At 44.1% G+C, this 26,212-nt stretch overlaps 3 protein-coding genes across 4 annotated transcripts; 2 read left to right on the top strand and 1 right to left on the bottom strand.

Annotated features, from left to right (window-relative positions):
* Nucleotides 1-11,744, top strand: CTNS (cystinosin, lysosomal cystine transporter). Its single transcript, XM_075013645.1, has 11 exons — nt 1-98; nt 575-657; nt 1,767-1,845; nt 3,061-3,145; nt 3,260-3,363; nt 4,436-4,567; nt 8,030-8,129; nt 8,221-8,340; nt 9,377-9,547; nt 9,913-10,030; nt 10,468-11,744. The coding sequence occupies exons 2-11, from the start codon at nt 591-593 to the stop codon at nt 10,596-10,598; spliced, it is 1,107 nt and encodes a 368-aa protein (XP_074869746.1). The 5' UTR covers nt 1-98; nt 575-590; the 3' UTR covers nt 10,599-11,744.
* A 417-nt stretch (nt 11,745-12,161) lies between these two features.
* On the bottom strand, nt 12,162-21,782 carry TAX1BP3 (Tax1 binding protein 3). Its single transcript, XM_075013646.1, has 4 exons — nt 21,679-21,782; nt 16,782-16,901; nt 16,388-16,465; nt 12,162-13,801 (listed from the first exon to the last, which is right to left on the bottom strand). Exons 1-4 carry the CDS (start codon nt 21,715-21,717, stop codon nt 13,664-13,666), a joined length of 375 nt encoding a protein of 124 aa, XP_074869747.1. The 5' UTR covers nt 21,718-21,782; the 3' UTR covers nt 12,162-13,663.
* A 61-nt stretch (nt 21,783-21,843) lies between these two features.
* EMC6 (ER membrane protein complex subunit 6) lies at nt 21,844-25,804 on the top strand. 2 transcript variants are annotated; one of them, XM_075013647.1, is made up of 3 exons: nt 21,844-21,922; nt 22,469-22,533; nt 24,824-25,804. In XM_075013647.1, exon 3 carries the CDS (start codon nt 24,865-24,867, stop codon nt 25,195-25,197), a length of 333 nt encoding a protein of 110 aa, XP_074869748.1. In that variant the 5' UTR covers nt 21,844-21,922; nt 22,469-22,533; nt 24,824-24,864; the 3' UTR covers nt 25,198-25,804. The 2 variants fall into 2 exon arrangements, with proteins under 2 accessions (XP_074869748.1, XP_074869750.1); XM_075013649.1 differs by lacking the exon at nt 21,844-21,922 and having other exon boundaries at nt 24,793-25,804.
* The last annotated feature ends 408 nt before the right edge of the window (nt 25,805-26,212 follow it).

Genomic DNA, 26,212 nt, shown 5'->3' with positions numbered 1-26,212 from the left:
GCCTCTACCGCACGCGAGAGGAAGGTGGAGGGACAGCTGATAGGCGGCTGCTGCTCGCCTCACGTGGGCTGAGGGACTGAGGAGCGGCACGAGCGCAGGTAAGGCTCGTTCTGCCCGCGGTGCGTGGACCTGCGAGTCCCGGCATGCCCTGCGCGGCCTGGGCTGTGGGGAAGCCCAGCGCTGGGCGATGAGAGATGCTTGTGCTGCCCCCTCCCTCCCTGGAGTGCCTGGCGTGGCTATGAGCTGGGTTGGGTGGGGCTGGGCGTGGTGGAGGGAGCTTGTCAGGCCCTGGGGTGAGGGGCAGAGATGGGGATACAGGGTGGGCAGTGGGGGTGAGTGGGAGCTTGGCAAGCGAGGCTGAAGGTGGTCCTGTTCCCTGGACTGTGTGAAGGGGAAGGGGCAGGACTGGACTGGCTATGGGGTGTAGGCCAGTGGGTTAATGTAGCCTCGGCCAGAGGATGGGTGAGATGAAGTGATCCAGGGTGCACTGGAGCAGGAGGGTGATAGACCGGTTTGGTCTACCGCTGAAATCACGCGGGAGCATAAGCAAAACTTCCTTTCATTTGTTTTGTAGCTGTGTGAAGAACAGCATGATGGTGAAAGAATGGCTGCTTCTCTCTGGGGTGTGCTTTTCTTTCTTATTGCTAAAGAGCTGTGGTAAGTGTCTTCCAAGCTGGGAAGTGTACCTGATGGTGCACCAGATCAGCAGTCATTTGTGTATTAGCTAAACAGCCGTAAGCTAAAACGGTATCTGTAACAAAAATTAAATACTTCGTTGTTAAAAGTGAACCACATGAAATAATGGTGTGTTGTAAGGGTGTTGGCTTGATATAACAGCTTTGAAGGAATAATTGCTCCAGCTTTCCTTGTGGAATTGGGAACTTCTCTTATGCCAATAACGGCACTCCTGCAACACCTTAAACACTAACAAATTTATTAGATAATGTCAAAACAAAAAAGCAGTAAAGTAGCACTTTAAAGGCTAACAAAATAATTTATTAGGTGAGCTTTCATGGGACAGACCCACTTCTTCAGACCATAGCCAGACCAGAACAGACTCAATATTTAAGGCACAGAGAACCAAAAACAGTAAGCAAGGAGGACAAATCAGAAAAATTATCAAGGTGAGCAAATCAGAGAGTACAGGGGTAGAAGGGGGTGGGGAGGTCAAGAATTAGATTAAGCCAAGTATGCAAATGAGACCCTATAGCGACTCAGAAAACTCCCATCCCGGTTCAAACCACATGTTAATGTGCTGAATTTGAATATAAAAGACAGCTCAGCTGTCTCCCTTCGAATAGTGGTGCGAAAATTTTTCTTCAGTAATACGCAAACTCTTAAATCATTACCAGAATGGCCCACTCCATTAAAATGTTGACTAACTGGTTTGTGGATCTGGAGTGTTTTGATGTCTGTCTGTTTTGTGTCCATTAACCCTTTGTCTAAGGGAGTTAGAAGTCTGTCTGTCTGTCTCCTCTAACTACATGTGTATAAAGTACTTGTTCCCAGAGACTGTTGTTTGGGCCATTTACTGTTTTCGTTCTGCACTTTTCCTCATTCATGTGGCAAATTATTCAGTCACTTGAAAAATGCTACAGCTATCTTCCACACTGTTGCTAATCACAGCTGTCTGACACCCTAACCCTTCCTGCTAACCAAACTTATTAACTTATCAACTGGTTTACATTCTCAAGTGGCTTCCTTTCAGGAAGGATACCAATTTCTACAAAAGAAATTAAAGCTTATTTCTCCTTTTCTTTTTCCAGATGGAGGCATTGTGCTCTCTGTCCCTGAAGTGATTTCATTAGAAAATGGTAGCTTGACAAATGTCACTGTGACTCTAAGGTAAAGTTAGAACAGCAGTTTCAGTTTCTCTTCCTTTAGTTCTTGGCTTTTGACAAAACTTGATCCAACCACACTCATCAGACCAGAACGGAGAATGCTCAAGACTTGTTCAGATAACTAACTAAGTTTGTAAGAAAGATGAGGTGATTTTACTCACTTAAGGCAGCGATTTTCAACCTATTTTTCATTTGTGGACACTTCCAGAATTTCAAATAGGGGTGTGTACTTGTTTGGAAATCTTAGATGTAGTCTACAGACCCTCAGGAGTCCATTGTTCTATGGCTATGACAACCTTTCATGGAGCTCCCTAGACATAGCCTGTGGACCTCTTGTCACTGAAGGTCTGAAAACCTCTGATTTAGGGTGAATTTCATCAGTATGCAATGTTCTGTTAAGTCTGGGTTCATAGGCTTTGTACTAGCTTCCACGGTGATGAAAAGTCACCATTGGGTACAAGCTCAAATAGTCTGTGTTTTTTATATCAGTAAGTTTTTGGCTAGATATAATATCCAATATTATATGACCTGTGCTGGAGTAGTGAATTCTATATTCACAGAAGGATGGACTCAGTCTCTTCTAGCTCTAGGTACTTGGAGCCTAACAGAAACATGTTTGATATGCAAATTTATATAGAAGGACCCCTAAATGTTTTATCAATTGAATACAGAGGTCATTGTTCCCAGCACAAAAGTGCAGCCACCTCAGTTGAAAGGCAGATGGCAGCTGTAGAGCAGATATTGATTGTAGTGCAGGACTCATCTTCCTAGTCTCTCTCAAATGGTGAGGCTTTTCCCAGGAATGGAAAGTGCAGTACTCCATCTTAATGAGAGATGATTTTGGAGTGGGGAGAGCAGAAGATTGCAGAGGTGGGGATTGGTAGGATGTTTACAATGTGGGAAGAGAAATAGGTATAAATATCTGACTTCTAAAGGTGTTTATCGGTCTTAAAACCCTGCTTAGAATTGACCAGTGGCTGCACAAAGGGAGATATGATAGTTCTGTCCAGCTCGGGTTGGTTTGTCAGTCAGCCAAGGACAGTATCTGTTTCTAGAGTATCATATAATGTTTGTACCACAAGCGAATTAACATCAGTTATTGTATGTGGTCCTGCCAAAACTATTACCTAACCTGAATGGAATCAGTTCTTCCAGAAGGCCTGAAACCTACTTTAACACATGGATTTGTAGGCTTCATTTGACTTGTCTGTCTTCACAGTGCCCCATTAAATGAGACATTGGTGATAACATTTAATGTCACATACTCATCCAAAAATGGAACCATTGTTGAACTACCTGATCAAGTGAGTAATGGAACTGGCTTCAGACCTGCTAAAGCTTAAATTGGTCAGCGTCTGACCTCATTACAAAGGTGAATAGTTACATGTGTAACTTTTTTTTTCCCCCTTATCTGACAGGTAATATTACCTGCAGGCCTAAGTAAGTCAGGCTTTCCAGCGAAAGCTAAAGATGTTGGACAAGTTACCGTTTATCTTCACGCCAGTAATTCCAACCAAACTGGGTAAGTTACCTACAGTTCAACCCAGATCATGTGCAAGTCATTCTTATTCAAAGTAGTATAATCATTTCTCCTCTCCCCCCCACCCTCACACCATCCTCTAGTATCCTAATTACACTGCAGATTTCCTGACTAAATCAGCATAGTCAGTCACCTTCCCCACCACCTCTCATGATGATGAGATAATTGAAGTGATATTAGTTGCTTTATCTTGTATGTGTCTCTGAATTGTAAAACTTAAAATCCTAAGTGTTCTTAGGTTAGATTCAGTAGCATCTTTTAAACCACACGCAAGAAGGGTCTCAGAGCCTGCATGACAGCTCGAGCTGGGCCTGAATGATATCCAAACTCCTTGGGCTATTGCTTTGTTGCTGTACCTATCTTGTTAACACAGTTCTGTGTCTGCGATTGTACCCTTTCTTGATACTAACAGCCTGACTCCCCCCTGCAAACCCACAGCTTTCACTGACTTCAGTGCAAGCCACAGGTGCATAGCACATCCACAAAGCTTCCTGTTCAGTGTTTTAATGTGCCATGTGTTCACATGTGGAACTCTCTCTTCCTTGGTATCAGAACAAAATTGCATTTGCTTGTCGTTATTGCCACAGCTCTGCAGGATAACGCATAGTCTTGCCACTTCCTCATTTCGCTACTTCTTCTGTGTCTTGATCATGACTGTTGTTACCAACACCATGACATATCCAGGAACACAGCCAGATCACAAGGCTTTGCTTGCAGAGTGTGAGGGTAAAACCCTGCTATTGCACAACAGTAACATACAAAGAGGAATGGAAGTAATAGAAAAGGATGAGAGGCTTCAGAAGTTCTGCATAAGGAAGGGGGAAATAGGAAAGAGCAGAGGAAGACTGAGGGTAGGAAAGGCAGCACTGGGTTTGGCAGAAACCTTATCCCACAACAGGGTGTGAAAAGGAGAAAAGTTTCATTGCTCCACTAAAACTATCCTTACAATTTTGAGCAACTGATGATATATTCTGCCCACAGATTAGGAGGAGGATGTATGCCCTGTGAAAAAGTACAAAGAGGGACTATTAACAGAGTGCAAATTCCTTTGCAGCCCAAGGATTCGATTCCAAGTGATCCACAGTAACTTAGTAGGGATTATAGACCAAGTGATTGGTTGGATCTATTTCTTGGCCTGGTCGATCTCCTTTTACCCTCAGGTTTTTGAGAACTGGCGACGAAAAAGGTAAGGAGACTAGCTGTGAATTAATGTCTGTAATATGGGAGTTAAATGGACTATAAATACTAAGTCTCTTGATGCAGTCTCAAGTATCTTACCTTACAGGCTTCTTTCCTATCACCTGTCAGTGAAACAGCAGCAGAAATGTAGCACTTTAAAACTAACAATGATTTATTCACTGATGAGCTTTTGTGGGATAGACCCACTTCATCTTTAAAGTGCTACATTTCTGCTGCTCTGTTTTGTTAGTGTACAGAGTAACACGGCTACCTCTCTGTTCGTGAGTACTACCAAGGCGCTCACCCTGCAATTGGATTTGCCCGGCTGGACCCTTGCAAAATACCATTGAAGTCTGTGGGCAGTAGGTCACGTGTAACTTTGATTGCAGGATAAAGACCTAGGTCATTAATTTAAAAAAAAGCCCCAAAATAACTCAAACAAAACAACTCTCCCCCTGGAAAAGGGATCTGTCCTGTAATGTTTTGTTTTTATTGAACACAATAATGGATGTGTCAGATCTTAAATTCACCACCAGAGGGAGCCCGCCTAGCAGGCTAATGAGCACACTGGCAACTTTGTAGCTGAAAAGAGAAACAGTGCATTTTTCTTGGATTTATCTGCCTTCCTGAGTAGAGGCATCTGTGTGCATGTGTGAGAATAATTTCCCCTAATCATAATTCTGTTTAACTCCACACCTTGTTTCCCAGTCAAACGAATGGTTATTCATGATGTATAGCATGCTGTGGCAGAGACTGCAGCCCCATTGCACAATGCAAGGAGCAAGGCGTGGATTGGTTTTGGCGTGTTTAACACCTAGAGTAATTTTTCTATATGCCTAGTTGACTTAAGAACTGAAGACCTATTTTTTAAGTCACCAAAATGTCTTTCTAAAGCTTACCCCAGTCTCCATCATAAGCCTTTCAGTAGCTGTGTGAATAAACTATTGGCAATCTGGGAGTGTTTTTAAAATACACCCAGTGATAGTGTGGTTGTCCTCCCCTTCAAGGCTGGAGGCAAGCCACACCACCTTGCTACATCATCAAGGTCGCTGCTTAGTGTCTAGGGGAATTAACAGATCAGGGAACAGCTTCCAGACCTGTCTAATGGGGAACAACCACAAATAATCTAAAGACTCTGGCTCTTCAGCAGGAGCAAGGCCCTCCATGGAGTCCATAGGCTCTGAGCTCTTAGGCAGGTATTACAGACTGCCACTGGGCTCAGACCTGCAGGCAAGTACCAGGCTAGCAAGTAGCTTGTCATTCTACGTTTCACAGGGAGTATGCTAATAGCAGCCACCTGGCCTACATGGGGTGTTGAGGTATGGAGACCTGGGCCTGCCTGACTGTACCGGATCCCAGCCCAGGGATCCTGATTGCACTTAATAGTGGATTGGTCAGCATATTTCAAGCAGACTGGAACTAGTATTGCCTGCTCCAGGCCACTTTTTGCCCTCCAACTGAGATCTAAGGGGTGTCTCTCTCTTTCCATGGGATAGGTGGCTATCAGTATCCCAGCAGCTCCCCTGCAGACAGGTTCCTGCATGAACAGGGTATCTCTGGGCTTGGCAGCAAAATTGGCACCTAGGAGGAAGCAGAATGTATCTGTCTCCCTCGCTGTTTGGGACCCCACAGAGCTAGGACTCTGCTATTATATGGCCTGTCCCACTTCCCAGTTGGAGGGGCGAGGCAGGCCTCTGAATCAGAAGGGGAGGAAACCACATCTTGTTTCACGTTCACACATTCAGTGTAGTCCAAGTGATCACATGTGAATGTCAGTCCTGAAACTTTCAGTAGCACATCAACTGAAGGAAGAATGGAACTTTGAGTCCTGCAGCGACCTAACCCTAAACCAGGATTGGCAGCATGCGGCTCTGGAGCCGCATGCAGCTCTTTAAGGAGCCACTTGCGGTTCCAAGTGCTGTCACCAGTGACAACTCTTGCTGCTCTGGAGGCTGCTGCCACTTAAACAGTTGGTACAGAATTTAGGTTTTTTGTTTAAGCAGCGGTAGCCTCCAGAGCCGCAAGGGGTATCAGTGGCAGCAGGGCTTCCTTCCCAGAGCCATGATGAGAAGCGGCGGGGTTGGGCAGTGGAGGAGCAGAGCAGGAACCTGGCTCCCCCCCAGCAGTGTGCTGCCCACCAGCCACCGCCAGGAGCTGTGGGTGGGTGCCCCCTGACTGTGCCAGGGAGACCAGAAGAAAGCAGCTGGCTCACTCCCAGCCATGGCCAGCACCACTTCCTCTGCTCCCAGCCCAGAAGGGGCCTCATCCTCCTCTGGCTGCTGCCTTGCTCTTTCCTGCCCGGCTGGCACTGCCCAACTGCCACAGCTTACTCCAGGTGCTGAGCTCAGTGGTGGCAGCCAGGGGAGAGTGGGCAGCCTCTTTCCAGCCACAGCAGGGAGCCACAGGCAAAGGGGGAAGAGGCAGCTGCTTGCTTCCTACCTTATCTGCTGCCACTACCGCCTTAGTGTCCACCTGCAGCACCCAGCGCTAGCACTGGCTACACCATACCAACCGTCTGTGCTGCAAGGGGGGACAAGGGGGACACCAGCTCCAGGCTGTCTACTTGTACCTCAGCAGCTGGGGGAGGTGGGTAGCGCACAGAACGTCTGAGGGAGGTAAATCCTGGGGATTGGGGGTGGATTTGGGTGTTGAGGCAGGTAAAGCCAGAGGATGCGGGTAACTTAACTTTCTAACTGATGCACTATGTGTGCTGTTCTTAAACTAGGGGTGATTAAAAGTACAGTGGTTATTTATTAAAGACTGTCTCATATTCACATGCACTGCAGCTCTTGACGTATTGATTTTTGTAAGCAAATTTGAAAAAAAAAAAAACTTCTCGCTATTTCGGTTGCAGACCCCTGCCCTAAACCAGGAGGTAATATGGACATTAGACAAGATTTTTTCCTCATTGTTATAGAAACCACATGGTATTTCTAACCAATCCATTTAGAATGTATACCTTTGACAAGGAGTTATCTTGTCTCTGACCTTGAGGCTCTTTAACTTAGTGAGTAAACCACATATTGTTTATAGCAGCAGATCCAGACTAACACGGCTACCCCTCTGATATTGTTTATACAAGTTGTTGTAAAGAAATTCTTACCTGGAACAAGAGGACAGGACAGTGAGTGGCAGAGATGGACTCCTTCAGATGGACTTAATGCTTTTGGGTTTGAATATAATTCAAATGCGGTTATCTTTTTCCTTGCAGTTGTGTGGGGTTGAGATAGATGTGAATTTTGAAAGTAAACTTTATAATGAACAGTCAAAATAGAATGTGTAAGAGGCAACCATCACCATATCTAAAGGACTCTTTATAGAGCAGTATGGGCACAGTTTCTCTGACAGTAAATGTAGGAAGCCCTAAAATCAGAACCTTCTAGTGTCAGTCAGTCCCTCTATAGCATTGGCCATATGGGTCTGCGGATCAGTTTTTACATATAAAGTTTTTGTGTGTGTTTTTTTTTAGTGTTGTTGGACTAAGCTTTGATTTCCTAGCGTTAAACCTCACTGGCTTCATAGCATACAGTGTATTTAATGTAGGACTCTTCTGGATTGCCTATGTTCAAGTAAGTGCCCTTGTCATTCTTTCAGTGAACTAGTTCAGTACTTGTAGGACAGAGTTAGAGTAGCTAACTTACTTGGGATTTTAATACTCAGGAGCAGTTCCTGCGCCTGTATCCCAATGGAGTGAACCCTGTGGACAGCAATGATGTCGTCTTCAGTCTCCATGCAGTAGCTGTAACTCTTTTTATTATAATTCAGTGCTGTATCTATGAGGTAGGTTTACCTGTGATACCTTTATATTCCAAAATAAAACCGTAACAGTGGATGACACCTGAGCTGTGAGGCTAACTATAACGAGAGCTAGCAATTAAGGCTCTTCATTTTCATGTCATTCTACAGACGTTCTCTAATAAGAGAATATTATTGCTATTACAGACAAACAGAAAAACACAACTTCTGTTTCTACTCCAAAGTCAGAGGGAGTAGCAGAATCTAGTTTAAGGATGCCACTGTTTAACCAGTTAGCCTCACCATTAATGGATGAGGCTTACTGGTAACAGTTTATAAGTAGGGGCTGGAGCAGTCTTCCATAGACAGGAAGGTTGCTCCAGTCCCCTGAGGCTGGTGTGAGCAGAGGTGCTCCAGCTGAGCTGGAGTAGCCAGTCTACAGCAGCCCTGGGGGCACCACATGAATAGGTGGCTATTTTGACATTTCCAGCTCAAAATTGTGCTATTTTGAGCAGGGGTGTTGCCATTTTGGGATACAACTGTATCCCAAAGTAGCAACTCCATAGCTAGTATAGTGATAGCCTTAGTGGACAAGCTAGGTGGAAAAAAAATTCATACCTCTTCTGGATTATTGTGAGTTTTTCCGTGTGTGTCCTTGTTCTTTGCCACTTCTGCCAGGATGGGATCCTTTTATGAAAGGTCAGCATGTGTGGTGACTTTGGAAGTTTCTCTGGTCATCTCACAAGTGTAATGATGAGCATAAGACCTCACATTTCTTTAATTTAGGGCTGAATAATAGAACAATTCCACAAATTGCCCATGAAAATATTGAAGATTGAGGCCCCCTCTCCTGAATGCTAGCATGCTGAACAGCATTCCCAGGAGAACTAGGCTCTGAAATTGCACTGATTAGCATAAACCTATAGCAAGCTCTAGAACAGTGTGGGGGTACTTGAGGAGAATGGGTCAAGTCCAGCCAATTCCACAGCAAACTTGGGATTGTGCACCCTATGCTAACTGGGGTGAAGATCAGGATATAATAAATTCTGAATGTATAAAATGTCTTTTTTTTTTTTTTCAGAGAGGTACTCAAAGAGTGTCCAGAGTTGTGATTGGGCTGCTTGTGATTGCATGGACCTTCACATTTACCACACTGGCTGTGGCTGCAGCAGGAGAAATCACATGGCTACAGTTCTTATTTTTCTTTTCTTACGTTAAACTGGGAATGACACTGGTAAAATATTTTCCACAGGTAAAACATGGGCACTAATGTCTAGGTTTTTTTTAATGTGTGGTGTATATGATCCTAGAATGCTGACAAAGCTGTATTACAACTGCAGTCAAAACAGATCACTCAGTTAATGGCTTTTGTGCTTACTAAGCACGCACATACCTTTCTTAGTCTCTGAAAGCTTTAGTCTGCTTCAATCTGAGACTCTTCTATAGCAGGGACTGATTGAAGCATTGAAAAGTCAAGCTGTTTATCTTGAAATCAAAATAAGGGCAGAATTTGCTACTGCTAGAGTAGAATAAAGTTTTTCCAGATCAAATTTTTACAGGCAAAAGTCAAAATATGCAGCATATTTGACCTGACTCCCTTCTGTGCTGCTTTTGTAGGCATACATGAATTTTCGGCGGAAGAGCACCGAAGGGTGGAGTATTGGAAATGTGTTGCTAGATTTTACTGGTGGAAGCTTCAGCCTGCTTCAGATGTTTCTGCAGTCTTACAACAACGGTAAGCATAGAATTGAAATACCTTTCAGAGACACCATTTTCCATTAAAGAAAAACCTGCCACAAAACACTTTCTGCCATTCCACACTCACCTTAAGGTTGTTCCCAGACCTATGTATCCTGCATGGTAGCATGTGCATCCGTCAGTACTATAAAAATGCGATAAATGTCTTCTAATGAGACACTTACACAGGTTATAGGTAATGCTACAGACTACCATATGCCATGGGTTTTTTAAAACCATACAATATCGTGAAATCAAACAAGTTGAATACTGATGCAGTTAAAAATGAACGTCTAACCACCTATGGCTGTGACACTAATATCTTTATACCTATGATTATGGAATAACAGTTAAGTCAAAGGATGGGCAAAATCAGTTTAATGCTGTTAAGTCAGTCAAACTGCATGGTCACTCACATTCTTTATTTTTTGACAGATCAATGGAAATTAATCTTTGGCGATCCAACTAAGTTTGGACTGGGTCTCTTCTCCATTATCTTTGACATAGTCTTCATCATCCAGCATTACTGTCTATATGGAACACGAGTATACGAATCGTTTGACTAACACCCCCCACCACCTGATGATTGACACAACAAGATGGATGTATTGGCCTTACCTCATTACAGATGAAGGGAATTCCAGACTGCTCACCAGCATGACTAGTTGAAGTGTCTTATGCTGCTGTTTCACTCCTCCAGTGTAGGAGGTCCCAAACCCCTAGGACTGCAATGAACTCTTTTGCTGAATGCCAAATGCCTTCATGGATATTCCATTATCCTTCCCCTTCTAAGTGGAAAAGATTGGCAATCCTGGAAGTCAATAACAAGCCAGCCTGTCTAGAGCTGGCCTAGTAATATGTGGCCATCTTTGACCAACACAACATTCTGTGAGCAGGCAAGGAAAGAGCTGGGCTTCTATCAGGTGAGGAGACTTGTTTCCAGAATGAGCACCACAACACAACTGGAAGGTGAAAACTCAACCAGGTGTCGTCTTAAAGTAGTGACCAAAGAACAGGCTTTTGTGAACTAGACAGTGCAATCTGTTACTGCTGCTGACTTGATCATCTTCCAAACCAAGTTGTAAGAGGAAGACTGGCTCAGACTAGATAGCCACAGTTACTTAATCTTATATATAGGTACAAGGGATGAAGGGGAGGTACTACTCTGATGATATCACAGTATGTTTCTATGAGAGTCAGCTATAATTAAACAAAAAAAGAAGTTTTCATGTGATCTGCTACACTGTGGCACCAAGCATTTGCAGCAGAAGTTCTAAATCTAGTGCCTGAGACCAAATTTCTGAAAGTTCTACTAAGTTGCCAAGTTACTCACATTAGGATCTACTGAAGTGCCTAGCCTGTGCTGTCACTGGATGGAACAATTTGTACTGTATGCATGTCTGATCATGTTGTTCGATAGCCTAATAATTAAAAGTTGTATTAGTCTAAGTTTTTTTTCCTCCCTTTTCCTGACTAATCTAGGTTTATGCACTCACATGGTACGTTCCAGATAAAGAAATTAAAGCTGCAACATTTCCCTCTGCAAGGCAGATACTGCACTTGTTATGTAGAGACCATATTTCCTTGAGGCCACTAATACCTTAACATAAGGTAATGGAGGAAGATAGTGAATAAAACTTAAGTACTGGCTCTTGTTCCAGTGCTTTGAACTGCTTTATTTGCAGTATTAGCTGAAGGTCTTGCATCCTTGCACCATGTTTGGAGATTAAACATTCTTGCACTGTAAGCTGTATAGCTTCGGTCAATGCCTTCTGGTCTCTGACAGTAAGTGTGCTGAAAGGGACTGTTAAACACAAGATTTATAATCAGTAGTGTTTGAGGTTTGAGTACTTAATCCTGCAAACTGTCCTGGAGGAAGTCAACTTGCTTCTCTTTATTGAAAAGTTTGGTAGAAAAACTCAGAAGAAAATACTCTTTCCCAAAAGGTGCTCCAAGTTGTAAATGTGTAAACAATTTGCTGTCACTTAGCTTTAACAACCATATTATGCTGAAGATAAAGATAAGTTAAACAGCTGTCAGGCAGCACTACACCTGTTTAAAACTAGGAGAACTGGAGGGGTAGGAAATCTACATAGCGTATAAATAAAATGTAAATCTACATACTGAGCTGCCATTAATTCACTTTTATTGTGTAAAATCAAGAGACCACAGTACAAATAGTGTTGTTCTTCTCTACAGTAAACAAAAATAAGGCGTATCTGCAAAGTTAGGGTATTTTCCACCACAGGATCTGTAAGTTAAATGTCCAAAGTTCATTTTGGATTTCTTGTACTACTGAGTAAGGTAAAAAAAACTGTATAAAAAAAGGCATCTACTGGTATGTAAAGATACTGAGTGGAACTTTCTTTGAGCTGCATTTATAAAGTTTATGAAAGTCAGACCTTAAATAGCACTGCAGTAATAACTTAGTGTACCACTTTTTCAGTGTTCTATTTACAATTTTTAAACTAGTCAAGACAACTGAAGAGGCTGTATTAAAACTAGTTCAAGAGGCAATACAAACTTAATTTTTGGATAACTAATTAAAGCTAGCCTCTATAATGCCTTGGAGTGTTTAATGTGGTTCACTGAAGGGTTCAAAACCCACTTAAGAGCAGCTTTTGCAAAAGGAATTCCTTTGTGGAGGATTTCTGTAGTTTGCTTACCACAGGTCCAGGGCCAAGAACTTTGGTACAATAAAAGTTTGAAAGCTTATTTGATTATTTCTACTTAATACAAGATTTAAATGTCTCCCCTTTACAAAACAGACCAGCTGCCCCTTCTATCTGCAGTCTCTCTACAAGACAGTGTGGAAGGTTTCCATCTCTTTCCCAATTACAGTATTTTTAAAGCCCACACCCTAGAGATGCAATAGGTGTGGCACGTTAAAGCTGGCATTGTTCCCTTGAGGCACTTTGCAACTGTAACATTTTGGAATTTGTTACTAAAATCCCAGACTGCTTTCGTTAATAATGTGTTAATGCACCACCTATTCATTCAAACTTGTTTCCCTTTTATGATGAGCTGGTTGAAGAACAGGACTAAGTCTTGCAGTGACTGCTCTAGGACAGAAGACTATCCTTCAACCCTGAAAGACATTCTGCTTATTACCATGTGATACTAAGAGCTGGAGAGCTTACTCAGCATTGGATTTAAAATGGCATCTTAAAAACCTGAGCCTGAACAAGGTACAAATCTAGCCACTACCCTCACCATTAATTTCTGGAAACTTGATCACAGTGAAACACTACCTCCTCCCCCTGTTAATCATTCACTCCTTTGCAGAAGGAGCTAACAGAGCACTCTAACTAAAGGAGAATCATCTCCCACTAAGTTAATTATTTTTCCACAATTTCTTCCCTAAGTATATAGTGTTTTGCATCTTTTTCTTGTATAACTGCTATCATCTTCCCCTGCCAGAATCAGGTTAAATATTTGAGTACATAGCAGGGTAAGGTGCTGTTTTATGAACTGTATGCTACTGGAAGTTTCTGCTGCTAGAGTTTTACTCTGTTTAGTGGTGCATGTTTACCTTGGGCAGTACTAGTGTTTTCGTATAACCCTAATCCAGTATTTTGTTTCCTTAGAACAAGGGAGTGTCACTCGAGATCCTCCCACGCCCTTTGCATAATTAGGACATCATAGACTGCTGCACTGCTTTCTGAAGGGAGTGTCTAGTCACCAGGAGCCGTACCACTTCTTCATTCCTCTTTGTCAGCCTCTTCCGTGCTTGGTCATGAGTCACCATTGTCATGTCCCATCCATTCACCTACAACAGATGTTTCACCAGGAAACAATTATTGTCAATGAACTAACTTGAATAAGGTGACAGACAGGCCCCAGACTGCTAATTGCAGTGTCTGGGCACCACTTAACATTCACCCTGTCTTGACTTAATCTAAGTGGCAAAAGTTTGCTTTAGACAAGTGCCCAAGAGCTTCTGTTTGATAAACATACTTTGTAGGAGTCCTCGTGCTGCCTGGAGAGAGCTAGCATATGAGATGACTCCTCTTACAAACAGCTTGAGCATGCATGGAAGCACTTGAAGGTGAGAAGGCACAGACCAAATTGAGTAGACAGAGATGCTCTGGTAGACTTCATAAACAGCTACAGTCATTCACTGTCCCATGGACACTTATGTTACTCAAAGAAAAAAGCTGTTTGTTCATTTGCTGTGTCTCAGCTGAGTTAAGGGAGGCACTGAAATTGGTGTATTTTAATTTAGTGATATAATTGGGCCCTAGCCAGGATTAGGATCACAGCACTACAACGTGGTTTGGGTTCTCATCTTTGCAGAACTACGAGGAGGGTAAATGCCAACCCCACAAAAGGCTACTGGTGCCGAGAGTCTGCCAAAAAGCTGCTTCCAAGTGCGAAAAAGCTGGGGAGGAGCCTGCTTCCCTTCCCCCACAGCTCAAAGGGGCACTGTACTAGATAGTGAGTAGTTCTGAATAACAATGTGAGCACAGATTTTCTTCAGAGTGCAATGTACAACTTTTTGATAAAGGGAGCACATTTGATAATGAAGGACCCATCGCAAGCATGGTTTTTAAATCTGCTTAAGCAGCGAGCAACAATTTCAAGCCCACTGGTGAATAAGAGCATTTGCTGTCTATCTCCAAAAAGAAAAGCAAACAAATTGGACAACAGAGCTGTTTAGTATGATTTTGTTTAAAAGTTAAGATGAACCATTTCTGTTAGAGAAGCATTTTTGGTCCTTGCTAGCAAGCCACAACAGAAATAAGCATCTCCAAGCCTATCCCTAAATGACTTGTCACAAAGATTGAACATTTTTAGATGCTTTACTACAATAGGAGGGAGAACACCAACAACAGCAGAATTATACTAGAGATCAGTTTCCTTCAGGCCAATAAAATGTAGAGTTCATATTCTTAAAGCTATTCATTCTGGACCTTCTACAGTCCAGCTACTGAATGCTTGCTGCTTATTAGGATATACAGTCATATTCATGGACCATAAAGAATTAGTTTTACTGTATGTGCTTGTTAGCATCATATCTCAAGCTGAGCAGATAGTATCATATAAATAAGGAACACAGGTCTTGTCTACATAAACAAAAATAGACAGTCTAAAAATGAATGTGGTATTATATAGTACAAACAAGTGCACACTGTAAAGTGACTACAGATTTCTGCTTCAACTGAAGGGAAAAAAAAGTCACAGGAAAATGAATAGAAATGCACACCAGAAATTAAGTTTCTTGATTGCTGTAGAACTGGACTTGTAATATACACTTCAGTTATATTTAGAAGCTTTTGCCAACTTGGTCAAACTAGACAATGATTTTGCAGTTACATCCCTTTTATTTGTTTTTCAAATTCCATAAGTATGGAGTATTAATTTAAACATGAGGACACAGGTTGAACTTCTAATCTGGTACCCTTGGGACCTGAGTGGCACTGAACAAGAGAATTCGCCAAAACCACAGGAGGTCGATATTGCCCAGCAGCATTACCAACACTTTCACTACTTACTGGGCTCTTAGATGGCATTGGGGGTAAATTAGAGCTAAATAACAGCACAGAACACAGAGTTAGGACTGGGGGCTGTGAACAAACTTTATGGGACCATGGGAAACTTGGCTACACCCATGGTAAGTGGAGACCTGGCTATCTAAAAATCATACTGGACTATGGATGGTACCAAATTAGAAAGGTTCAAGCTGTATACAAGAAACTCACTAGGCGGCTTGTCTCTACATCCACCCTGGAGATGACTACTATGTATGTGTTTAACATAGTAGCAGTTATATTCTTTTACCTGCTGAATTACGCTTAGTCCCCAGGATGGATTGAAGCAGGCCACTACTAAAGCCGGCCCCACAAAGGCACACGGGGGGGGGAGAAAACGTGTGAATGTGCTTCCTCATGATCTGCTTCAAGTTCTGGTATTGGGTAATGGTTGTTGGGCACTGTTTTCACAAGAGTTAAATGACTATTCAAGCCCCTGTGCTCAGAAATTACTTGGAGCTAATTTATCTGAAATACCCATGCTGTTCAGCATGGCCTACCATGACACTACTCTCCTGCAGGGGGCCTCAGCCAGAAGCCTCTTGTCTAGGCATCCGGAAGGTTTTCCGGACAGATTCCCAAGACAAGTTGTATAGGAAGGCAATGAGCTTATATAAACTTCCTTGAGTAGCACATACAGCAGTGGGACAACAAGCAGGTGAAACAGTCAAGACTGGAGCAAGTTAATAGGATTCACTATTCCCCAACCACCACTGAACTGTCCTGGAAAGCAGTGCTTTTCAGGGCACTTCTGGGCTGGGACAACCCCATATTATCTGTATCCAGGTATTCCAGAATGTTCATCTTCCTGTCTTTGAATTTACCTGCATTATCTTATCTCCAACCTGGAGTCCTGCAACTTCTGCTGGGCCTCCTTCCGTCACCCGTGTTACATAGATGCCCTGTAGGAGTCATGTGTTAGTTATTCTAGTTGGAACTGATACAAATGCACCTAAGGCAACCTCTGTAAGATGCTGCTAAATGAATGGATTTTGTTTAAAAACAAGTCTGATAGTAGAAAACAGATGAGTTACACAAGAGGCCAAATGCAGCGCAAGTTGGCTACATGGACTGAGGGGGAAGGACCAGACTGAGGGAGGACTAAGTATAGGCCTACAAAAGTGTCTGCAACTCACTAGTTCAAAGTGAGTTGAGGGCATTCAGTCTTACTGGGGGCAGGAAGGGTCTGAATTACATAACTTTCAGAAAGAATCTGACCTTGTCAGTTTTATCTTCAGAGAAAGGATTCTGGGCAGGGTCCTGATCAATTCCACCTCCAATACTGAATCCAAGAATCAGATTTTCACCTTGCCGGAGCTTATGGATTTCAACTCTTTGCTGAAAGAGATGGGAGGAAAAGTCCAGGATTCACATTCCTTCCTTTACTCCAACCATGAGCAAGCTAAGTTTAGCTTTGTTACGTATAACTGAGCACAGGACAGCAGATGTTTTCAGAGTACAAGTTCCAGATAAAAGCAGCATGTAAGATAGTTTACAAATGAAGGCCACATCACAGGCATAGTTTGTGTATTTGCTTAGACAATGAGCAGGGATCTCTGGATCTGAAACCCACTGGCAAATAGACTGCAAATGCTCCTATTCCAGACAGACAAGACAACTTAGCTTGGGCAACACAGTTGTTTATTGATGGTTTAAAAGTTAAGTTATCCTTAAGATGAACCATTTCTGCACTTCAGCAGTAACTGAAGAGCTTTTTTTGTCCTTGCTAGAAAGTCATAACAGAAATAAGTATCTCCTAAATTACTTGCCACTTAAAGGGTAAGCTGCTTTTGATGCCTACTACCACAATAGAAGTGAAGGGAGGGAAAGATGGCACCAATAGCAGTAGATTTATACCAGAAATCAGTTTCCTTCAAGCCAATAAAAAGAAAGTGTGAATAACCAGCAGTCCCTCTAGCCCACACACTTTAGTTTGTTTTTGTCTCTGGAAAAACTACAAGTTCCTCCTTAACACTGCCAAAAGGATGTCGCCTACTGTTACTCCTCCCCAGTAGATAAAGGGCTTTCCCCCGCCCTATGCTCTGAAACTTAAACACACCCTGGCTGCCTCTACGCTTGCATTCCTCTTTTGAGAGAGGCATGCAAATGAGGAAAACAAAATGCAAATGGCTGCAGATTTACATACCTGACACCTCATTTGCATATTCTTTTGAAAGAAGAAAAGCAGTGTAGACACTGCTCTTTCGAAAGTAAACTCCATCTTCAAAAGAATCCTTCCCATTAAAAAAAAGGGAAGAAGGGTTTTTTCAAAGATGGGGCTTACTTTTGAAAGAGCAGTGTCTATACTGCTTTTCTTCTTTCAAAAGAAGAATATGCAAATATGGTGCCAGGTATGTAAATCTGCATCTCATTTGCATTTTCTGTTTCCCTCATTTGCATGTCTTTCGAAAGAGGAATGCACGTGTAGACATAGCCTCTTTGTACAGGTTACTAATTCTGCTGAAGAGAGACCAACTATTAAAGGGTTCACAAGAAGACATCTGTAAAATTGCTCTGGCTTCAAGAATACTAAAAAGTCTTTAATTAGAAGGTTCAAACACTAAGATTTTAAAACTTTGTAAGAGTAATAGCAGAAGATCTCTTAGGGCAGAGCTACACTACGCTAGGAAAAGTAGAATTAAGGTATGCAATTCTACCTACATTAATTACAAAGCTAGAGTCAACATACCTTAATTTGGGCTTCTGCACCATCTCCATTAAAGGTCAACTTCCTTTACTCCTAACTGGGAGGCAGGAGTACTGGCATCAATGCAAGTGTCCTGTAAGTTCAATTTAGCATGTCCCTACTTGGTGCACTAAACTGAACTCTGGAAGATCACTCACAGCAGGGTCGATCTTCCCTCCTATGTCTGTCATTAGAGGTATATCTTCACTCCTGGGAAGTCCCGGTCTCACCCAAAACCCTGCCCAGCAGGGGCTTCTCTAGACCTTCCTCTTGAATTAAGCCCAGATCCCCCCAGGGTACAGTCTTTGTTGCATGACCTACTTTCACCAGAATTATGAGATTTGTCATACACATCACAAGGAAGCTTGGCTGGAGTGTGACTGGTAATTCAACATGAGGTGCTGTGCAATTTTCTGTCATAAAGGAGAGCAGTTCACATTACTTTCTTAGAACATTTTAATTTCATAGATTCAAGTGTGACCAACTACTATTACTATGCCTTTTAATATCTGTGAACTCAAACTATAGCATTGCAAGCCCAAAGAATGCAGATAAAATCAAAACAAAGGTTTTAATTCTCAAAAGTTTGCTTGGTGTCTCCTTTTCAAAAGGGTTATAGCTAGTTAATTACAAAGCCATTTTAATTTTAATCTACTTTACACATCTAAAATAGATGAAGAAAATACCACTCCAGCCTTTTATAGAGGATTTTGCAGAACAGCGTAGTGGAAGACACAGAGAACTAACTGAGTCCCCATGCTTCCAGCAACACTTTGTCCTGAGATGTTTTTCCCTGATTTGGGGGATGTTCGGCCTTGTGAGAGGCTGCTTACATTTTAGAGTATAGCTTTTCCAGGTATGGATGGGTATGGTAACTAGCTTTCCCTTCTAACAATAACTCCTGGAAAGAAATCATGGGTAAGGGGAAAATTAGAGGATGCATGCACAATTTTTCAGGTCTCTGGGGTAAGAAGGTTTTCTTCCCTCAAGCTTGTAGGGCTGTCTCTTTCCATTCATCAGAATGCTTCCCTGGGTCAAATGCGCCCATTTGGAATACAGGAGGGAGGTGTTTGTAACTTAGCCAAATAAACAAATCATCTTAATTGAAGAGTGAGACTCCATATAAGCTCATTGGAAATAATGACAACTTCCAAAAACTAAAAATTGCAGCAAAGCATTTCTTTAAAAAAAAGCAAGCAAGGAACAGACTCCAGGCTGGCAGCCAAACAAGCAGATGGCAGCAGCTTTCATATCTTTTTATGTCTTCAACACTGGAACTGACTTGGAGGCAGGTTGTTAAGAACAAGGCTCACAACAACAGCATGCAGTCACAAGGCATTTTTATCAAGTGTGGGAGGGGAGTTTAAGACACCATAACTTAAGCAACAAGGACAGAGATTTTGTTGACTGTTGCTACTGAGATTCCAATTCAAGAAAAAACTAAACTTGAACAGCACAGTGTGGAGGGGTTTTACCCACTGGCCCATTGTAATTTGTGCACCATCATCTACTCCAGGAGGCACCTTAACAGCAGGCAACGTCTGGCAAGCAGCACTTTATAAATAAACAGAATAAAATATGAAGATACACATCTCATAGAACTGGAAGGGACCTCAGGAGGTCACTGAGTCCAGTCCCCGACCCTCTTGGGAGGGCCAAGCACCATCTTTTTTTTTTTTAATCTATTTGCCCCAGATTCCTAAATGACCCCCTGAAAGATTGAACTTGACCCTGGGTTTAGCAGGCTAATGCTCAAACCACAGAGCTATCCCTCCCCCTGAGGGGAGATATCAACATCATCATGGTTTTCAAAGAAAAATACTATTAGAGAGGTCTGAAATCTGAGAAGTCCTCTGCTGAGTGGCAAGTTGACTCTGCCTCTTAAATCACAGCACAACACGTACCAGGATCCCAATTTGGCATCAGTTAGATTGCCTGGCATAGCACGGGATGTCAGAAGTCTCACTTGTTTTGACAAATCACTTGGGTGGACCGATAGTATACACCACCCTGATCTGCAGCAAGTTTTCACCTCTATACATCTATGGTACATTTTCCTGGATTATTTTGTACTGTGAATAGTTAAGTCTGTAGCTCTGCTGAACAATCTCCATGAGCCCCCGCTTCAAATTGTACTGTGGCTTGCATTAGTGGCAGAAGTTACCAGCTCACCATATATAGCCTCTAGTTCTTTGTTATCATCTGACTTCAGAGGCCTTTTGCAGAAAAGGTTTTCTGTTTCTCACTTTTCCATGTTTTCATCCCTTCCACTACAGCTACTAAAAAGTAGCATGCATTTCTTGAGTCAGGTGCCCATCAGAAATGTAACCACAAACAAGTAGTGGAGGCAGCATAATCGCAGGAGACTGGGCAACATGTTCCATGTTCTACCACTGACTCCACAATATGACACTGGGCAAGTCAGATCACATGCTTATTTCAGTTTTCCTGCATGTGAGGAGAGGACACCAATCCTAAGCAGTCTTTAATCATTGACTGAAAAATGGTATAACCTAAAGTATATGTGTAGTAAAATCCTTATTTAAAAGGTACAATAAGGGCAACCAAGTTACACAATCCCTTCACATCATCAAAATAAATTAGTTTCACCTTTCCATCCCTCCTACCCAATTCTAGAAACAGGCGTTGGTTCTCCTTCAGAGTAGATACTTTAAATACTGTTTTACTACTTGTTATTTAGCTGTATATGCAGGTGCAGCCAGGATGGGGTAACTCTAGTTGCACGCTTCAAAATAGTCACGGAACTGGAGATATCTCTTAGGGCTGCCTCCATGTCTCTACTGCCCAGTGAGAGAACACTGGCTCTTCTGTGGTGCTTTGCAAAGGCGGTGAGCACCAGCCCCATTTCAGAGATGGGCAAACAGAGGCACATCGCAGTGAAGTGACTGGTTGACACCTGGCAGGCAAGTGGCAGAGCCAGGCTGCAACCCAGCCCCGCCTGCGGCCCTGTCCAGTCCCCTGAGACCACCAACTCCCCACCCAGGCACCGGGCTGACCGGCAACAACCCGCACGAACACTGACCTCCGTCGTGCTTCGGCGGACTCGGTGTGGGCGAAGCTGCTCCAGCGGCCCCGCCCCGGGAGCGGGCGCGCACGCCGGGGTGGGGGTGGGGGTGGGGGCTGCTTTACCGACCGCAGAACCCGCCTGAGAGGGCAGGAACCAGCCCCCCCGCACTCCCTCACGGCCTCCCTCGGGCACGTTTCGCCCCACGGAGCCGCCCAGCGCTGGGTGGGGCCGAGCCAGGTAGGTCCCACCCGGTCGCGCAGGGCGGGACGGTGCCCCCGGCGTTACCTGCTCGCCTCAGCCCAAAGGGAGAGGAAATGTCCCGTCCCAACCCCCCATGCTTCCGGAGCGCCCCGAGGCGGGGGGCGGGGGAAGCGGCTCTAGACTTCTACCCCCCCACTCACCACCACAGCGGTAACCGGCTGCCCCGGGATGTACGACATGGCCCCGCCCTGCAGCTCGCGCCGGACTCGCCGGCGCTCCCCCCGCCTCGCCAACGAAAGGTCCCGCCGGCCCCGCCCCCGCGCCCGACGGAAGGGCCAATCGGCCGGCGCAGACGCCCCCGGAGCGCGGGAGGGGGGAAGGCGCGCGACGTTTCCCGGCAGTCTTTGCTCCAAGATGGCGGGCCGCCGCTCGCGGTAGGGCTGGGTGAGTGGCCGCCATTACCTCAGCGGGGTCGGGTGGCCGCGGAGGGTCCGGGGTGACGCTGTCCCGTGTCTGCGGCCGAGCCGAGCTGCCCCGTGCGGGCGTCGGCGTGAGGGCGGCGCTTCCCCCCACCGCGCTGCTGGGGCTCTGCAGGCCACTGGCCTCGCGCTCCGCCCCCGCGTGTCTCGGGGTCACAGCCGGGCTGCGCGGGGAGGGACGCGAGCTGGCCCGGCCCGGCCCGGCCCGGCCTTGCCAGCGGCTCCCACCGTCAGCTGGCCGCGCTCGGGGCTGTCACCGCTCCTTGGCTACGAGTGGGGCTTTCTTTAGCTCCGCCCAGGCTCAGCGAGCCCTGAGGTCACTAACCTGGAAGTCAGTAACCTCCACATTCCTCCCCTGTGCTTCCCTCAGCCGTGGGGAGGGGGGCGGCTGGCGGTTTTGCTTTAGTTCAGGCCGAGGGAGGGAGGAGCCACGCGGATTTAAATCTGATTTTACTGCTACCTGTAAAACAGGTTTGTGGTGATTAAGAATTGTCAAATCTTTCTTCTCTAGGAGGCTGCAGTTGGGGTCTTAACTGCTTGACAATATCTCTTTCTCCTGGTGGCATTTCAGCTCAGGTAATTACACTGAGACACTCCAAATTTCTCAGAAGTTTCAGTTAAGCCCAAAAAAGTGCACTTTGCTTTCTCTCCTGAACCCTGCTGCTGCTGCTGTTGTACATGTATCCTGTTCTAGCCTCACAAAAGCTGTGTTACAGTGGGTAGAGTGATCTCTGTGTCTCATTATTTTGAATCTAGGCCAAGTGCTGGAGGATACTATGGAAATGCCGTATAGTGGCCTTCATGCAGTGTGCAGCTCCATGAAGCTAATTGGGTCCTATAGTGTTTAGGTGATACTTCTTCTTTGGAGTTAATGAGAACCATAGACTCTAGGTAGGTAGCTAGAAAGGTGGCATTGGTGAACAGACCAGAATGATAGAAATTTAAGCATAAATACAAATTTTCACCCAAATGCTTATGTGATACAAAAAGGAGGATGTGAAATTTAAAGTTTGTTGCTGTGAGACCTACATGTGCGTAGAGTATTGCAGGAAAAGGTCATACTGATGATTAACATTATAAATTCAGCCTGGAAGTCTCATACTGGAAAAATAAATTGTTTTTTCAGACTATTAATAAAGTTGGCCTAAATTTTTCTTACTGTAACAAGTAAACGTGTGTGCTGCAGACATACAGTACATGTTGAAACTCTCATCCAGCAATCTCTTGTCCAACAACATCTCTCCTTCAGAAGGACCACAGGTATAGCTGGACCAGAGAGACCTGGATGAGAGAGTGCCTGGACTGCAGAGGAGCCGTGCTGGTGGCAGGTAGCCCCATCAGCAACCTGTTCTGGCACGCTCCAAGGGCTGACCTGGGGGAGGGAGCTATGCTGGGGAGCTGGCTGGTACATGGAGCTCTGCCTGCAGCCCCGCAGCCACAGGGACCCTGGGCAGGGCCTGAGGAGCCCAGCAGCTCCACAGCAGGGAGCCCTGCAGGAGTGGAGTCCCTCCCTCTAGGGTGGGACCAAAACATGGGTGACCATTAGATTTCCTAAGGGTTGCCATCTGGGCACCTCCGAGCTGCATGTGGCTCTTTAAGGAGGCTGCCGCAGCTCAGTCCTCCAACTCTCAGTCCCGGCCTGCTGCATTGAAACAGAACTCAATTTAATTGTTTTAACAGCTGGCAGGAGGGATCCAGCCATTAAACCAATTAAAACAAGTCCCATTTCAGTGTGACAGGGCAGGGAACTACGGTGCTGCAGGTGGAGGAAGGGAGTAGGAGGACTGGGGGGAGCTACTTGGAGGAGGTGGAGGCCCAGCAAAGGAGCAAGTGGGGGCAGCAGTGGTGCTCATGTGATTTAGGTGGGGAGGTGGTTTGAGGCTGCCAGGGGTTTAAGCCTGGTGCCAGGAGGAGAGCAATTTGAGGCTGCGAGGGGCTTAAGCATGGGGGTAGGTTTGAGGCTCCAGAGGGCTTAAGATGGGGGGCTGTGAGGGGTTTAAGCCTGGGGGAGGGGCAAATCAAGATTTATAATTTTCTTTTTCTGAGGGGAGAACCACCCTCCTACCCCCATTTTGAATTGCCTTCGGCCACAACATCTTACTGAATTGTCAAAATGGGTCACTGTCTCAAAGTCTGGGAACTGCTGCCCTAGGGGGACAGAGAGCCTGTGGTGGCCAGGAGGGGAATGTGGCCAGCAGGGTGGCAGCCCCCCCCAACAGTGCACCTATTGAAGGCCTGACCTACCCTCATCCAGCAAATTCACTCGTTTGGGAGTACTCCAGTCCTGAGGGTGCCAGACGAGGGAGGTACAACCTGTAGTGGATTTGGTTCAGTTTTGTGTGTGGTGTTAATGATTGTAAAGGACTCGGCGATTGAGACAAACTTACCTAATTAAAGCAAGTATGATTCTGTGTAAACATAAAACTAAGTGTAGACTACCTGATCTGTTTGAATGTTCTATCACCTCTTAGAATACCATCAGTTATAACAGCACATAGACGTGATTATTTTCTTGTAGTTATTAAAAACCACCACTTATTTCTAGTAGAAATAACTGGGAATATTGTTTGTTCAAAACTCACTTTTTTTCAAACGGCGTGAAATATGTTCCACTGACTGATGCATTCATGTCAAACCTGACGTTACAAAAATGTGCAAAAGATTATAGCAACTATCAGTTCACCAGTAGTGAGTTGTGCAAAGGTCATCCATTTCCTGGTAGCAGTGCATGTTTCACTCTTTCAGTTCCTGCTGTTAGTTATTGACAGGAGAGAAAAGAATTGTTCAATCCCATGTTTCCAAATAAAATGCAGTAAAACTGACTTAATACCATAGTGTTTCTTTTTCCACCTCTCCTTTGACCCAGTCTTGTTGGGAGAAAGATATCCTTGACTTCAAACCAGAGCAATGGCTACAATGGTCACTAAGAGAGAAGGTCCTCAGTTCATCAGTGAAGGAGCCGTCCGAGGGAATGCAGCCATTCTGGATTACTGCAGGACATCAGTTTCTGCCTTGTCAGGAGCAACAGCGGGAATTCTTGGCCTAACTGGTTTACATGGGTTTGTCTTCTACTTCTTGGCTTCTGTCCTCCTCTCCATGCTTTTGGTATTAAAAGCAGGACGGCGGTGGAATAAGTACTTTAAATCCCGAAGGCCACTTTTCACTGGAGGTCTTATTGGCGGCCTCTTCACATATGTCCTCTTCTGGACTTTCCTCTATGGCATGGTGCATGTCTACTAAAAGAGTAGTAACTACTTCAGCTGCAAAGTTTTTCAAACACATAGGAGGACTGTTGCCAAAAACTTATCTAAGCTAATATGCCAGCTTTAGATTTTTGTTCATTGCTTGTGTTCTTAAGGCTGTCAAAGTGTCTAGTACACTATTCTGTAGTATTTCTCTAGTTTAAATGTAAAATGTCTTACAAAGGTCACTTAAATTGTCTCATACACTTATAAATATTCTATCATTGGCAAGGTGGTATTTTTCTACCTTTATTACAGCTGTGTCCATCATTCTTGGCTGACTGTGTTCTTTACATTCTACATCTGTATGATCCAAGTGCTGTAATTTATTTTGTATTTGTACCATATTCACTGTTTGTACCAATATACAAGCATTATTTAAAAAAAAAAAAATTAACCCTAAGCTTACTGCAACAAAATCTGAAAGAAAACACTGTCCCCAAAGTGGTTTCACAGTGATATGTAATTAAATGTACATGAAACTGTAGACAGAAATATCTTTTTTCCCCCACCCCCGCTGTCTGGCTCATAGTCTAAATGCTGTGATCCTTCACGTTGGTTAGTCACTTTACAAGTAGGAAATTAAAGCTGATGAAACATTTCAATCTCTTCCAGGCATTTGCTTTGCAAAGCGTGCTTCTTAGTGGTAGATATAAAAAGCAATAAGTAGGCAGGCATGTGTCACATTGGATTTTAGTTGTGTTTACACAGTGCTTTCCAATGACATAATACTATGCCAAAGAAAACCACAGTATACTAGGAATCTATATCTGTTATATCAAAAGTGAACAAAACCACAGCCAGAGAGATCTGTAATAGACCCACTATTTTTATTTCCCTAAACATACAAAGTATTGTGGTGATAGTTCATTTTCTGTGGAACAGACTGAGCTGTACATGGCTGCTGAAAACCTACAGGATGGACCCTGCTGCCCCTGATTAATTTTCTTAGTGGGTTTATAGTCTCTCCACTTGTAAGCTGACAGGGCTCTAGAGTCTACCTATATATACAC

Source organism: Carettochelys insculpta, chromosome 19 (genome assembly GCF_033958435.1).
Source record: "Carettochelys insculpta isolate YL-2023 chromosome 19, ASM3395843v1, whole genome shotgun sequence".
Taxonomy (NCBI): Eukaryota; Metazoa; Chordata; order Testudines; family Carettochelyidae; genus Carettochelys; species Carettochelys insculpta.
The sequence above is the reverse complement of the archived record's forward strand: the minus strand, read 5'-3'. Positions and strand labels throughout refer to the sequence as shown.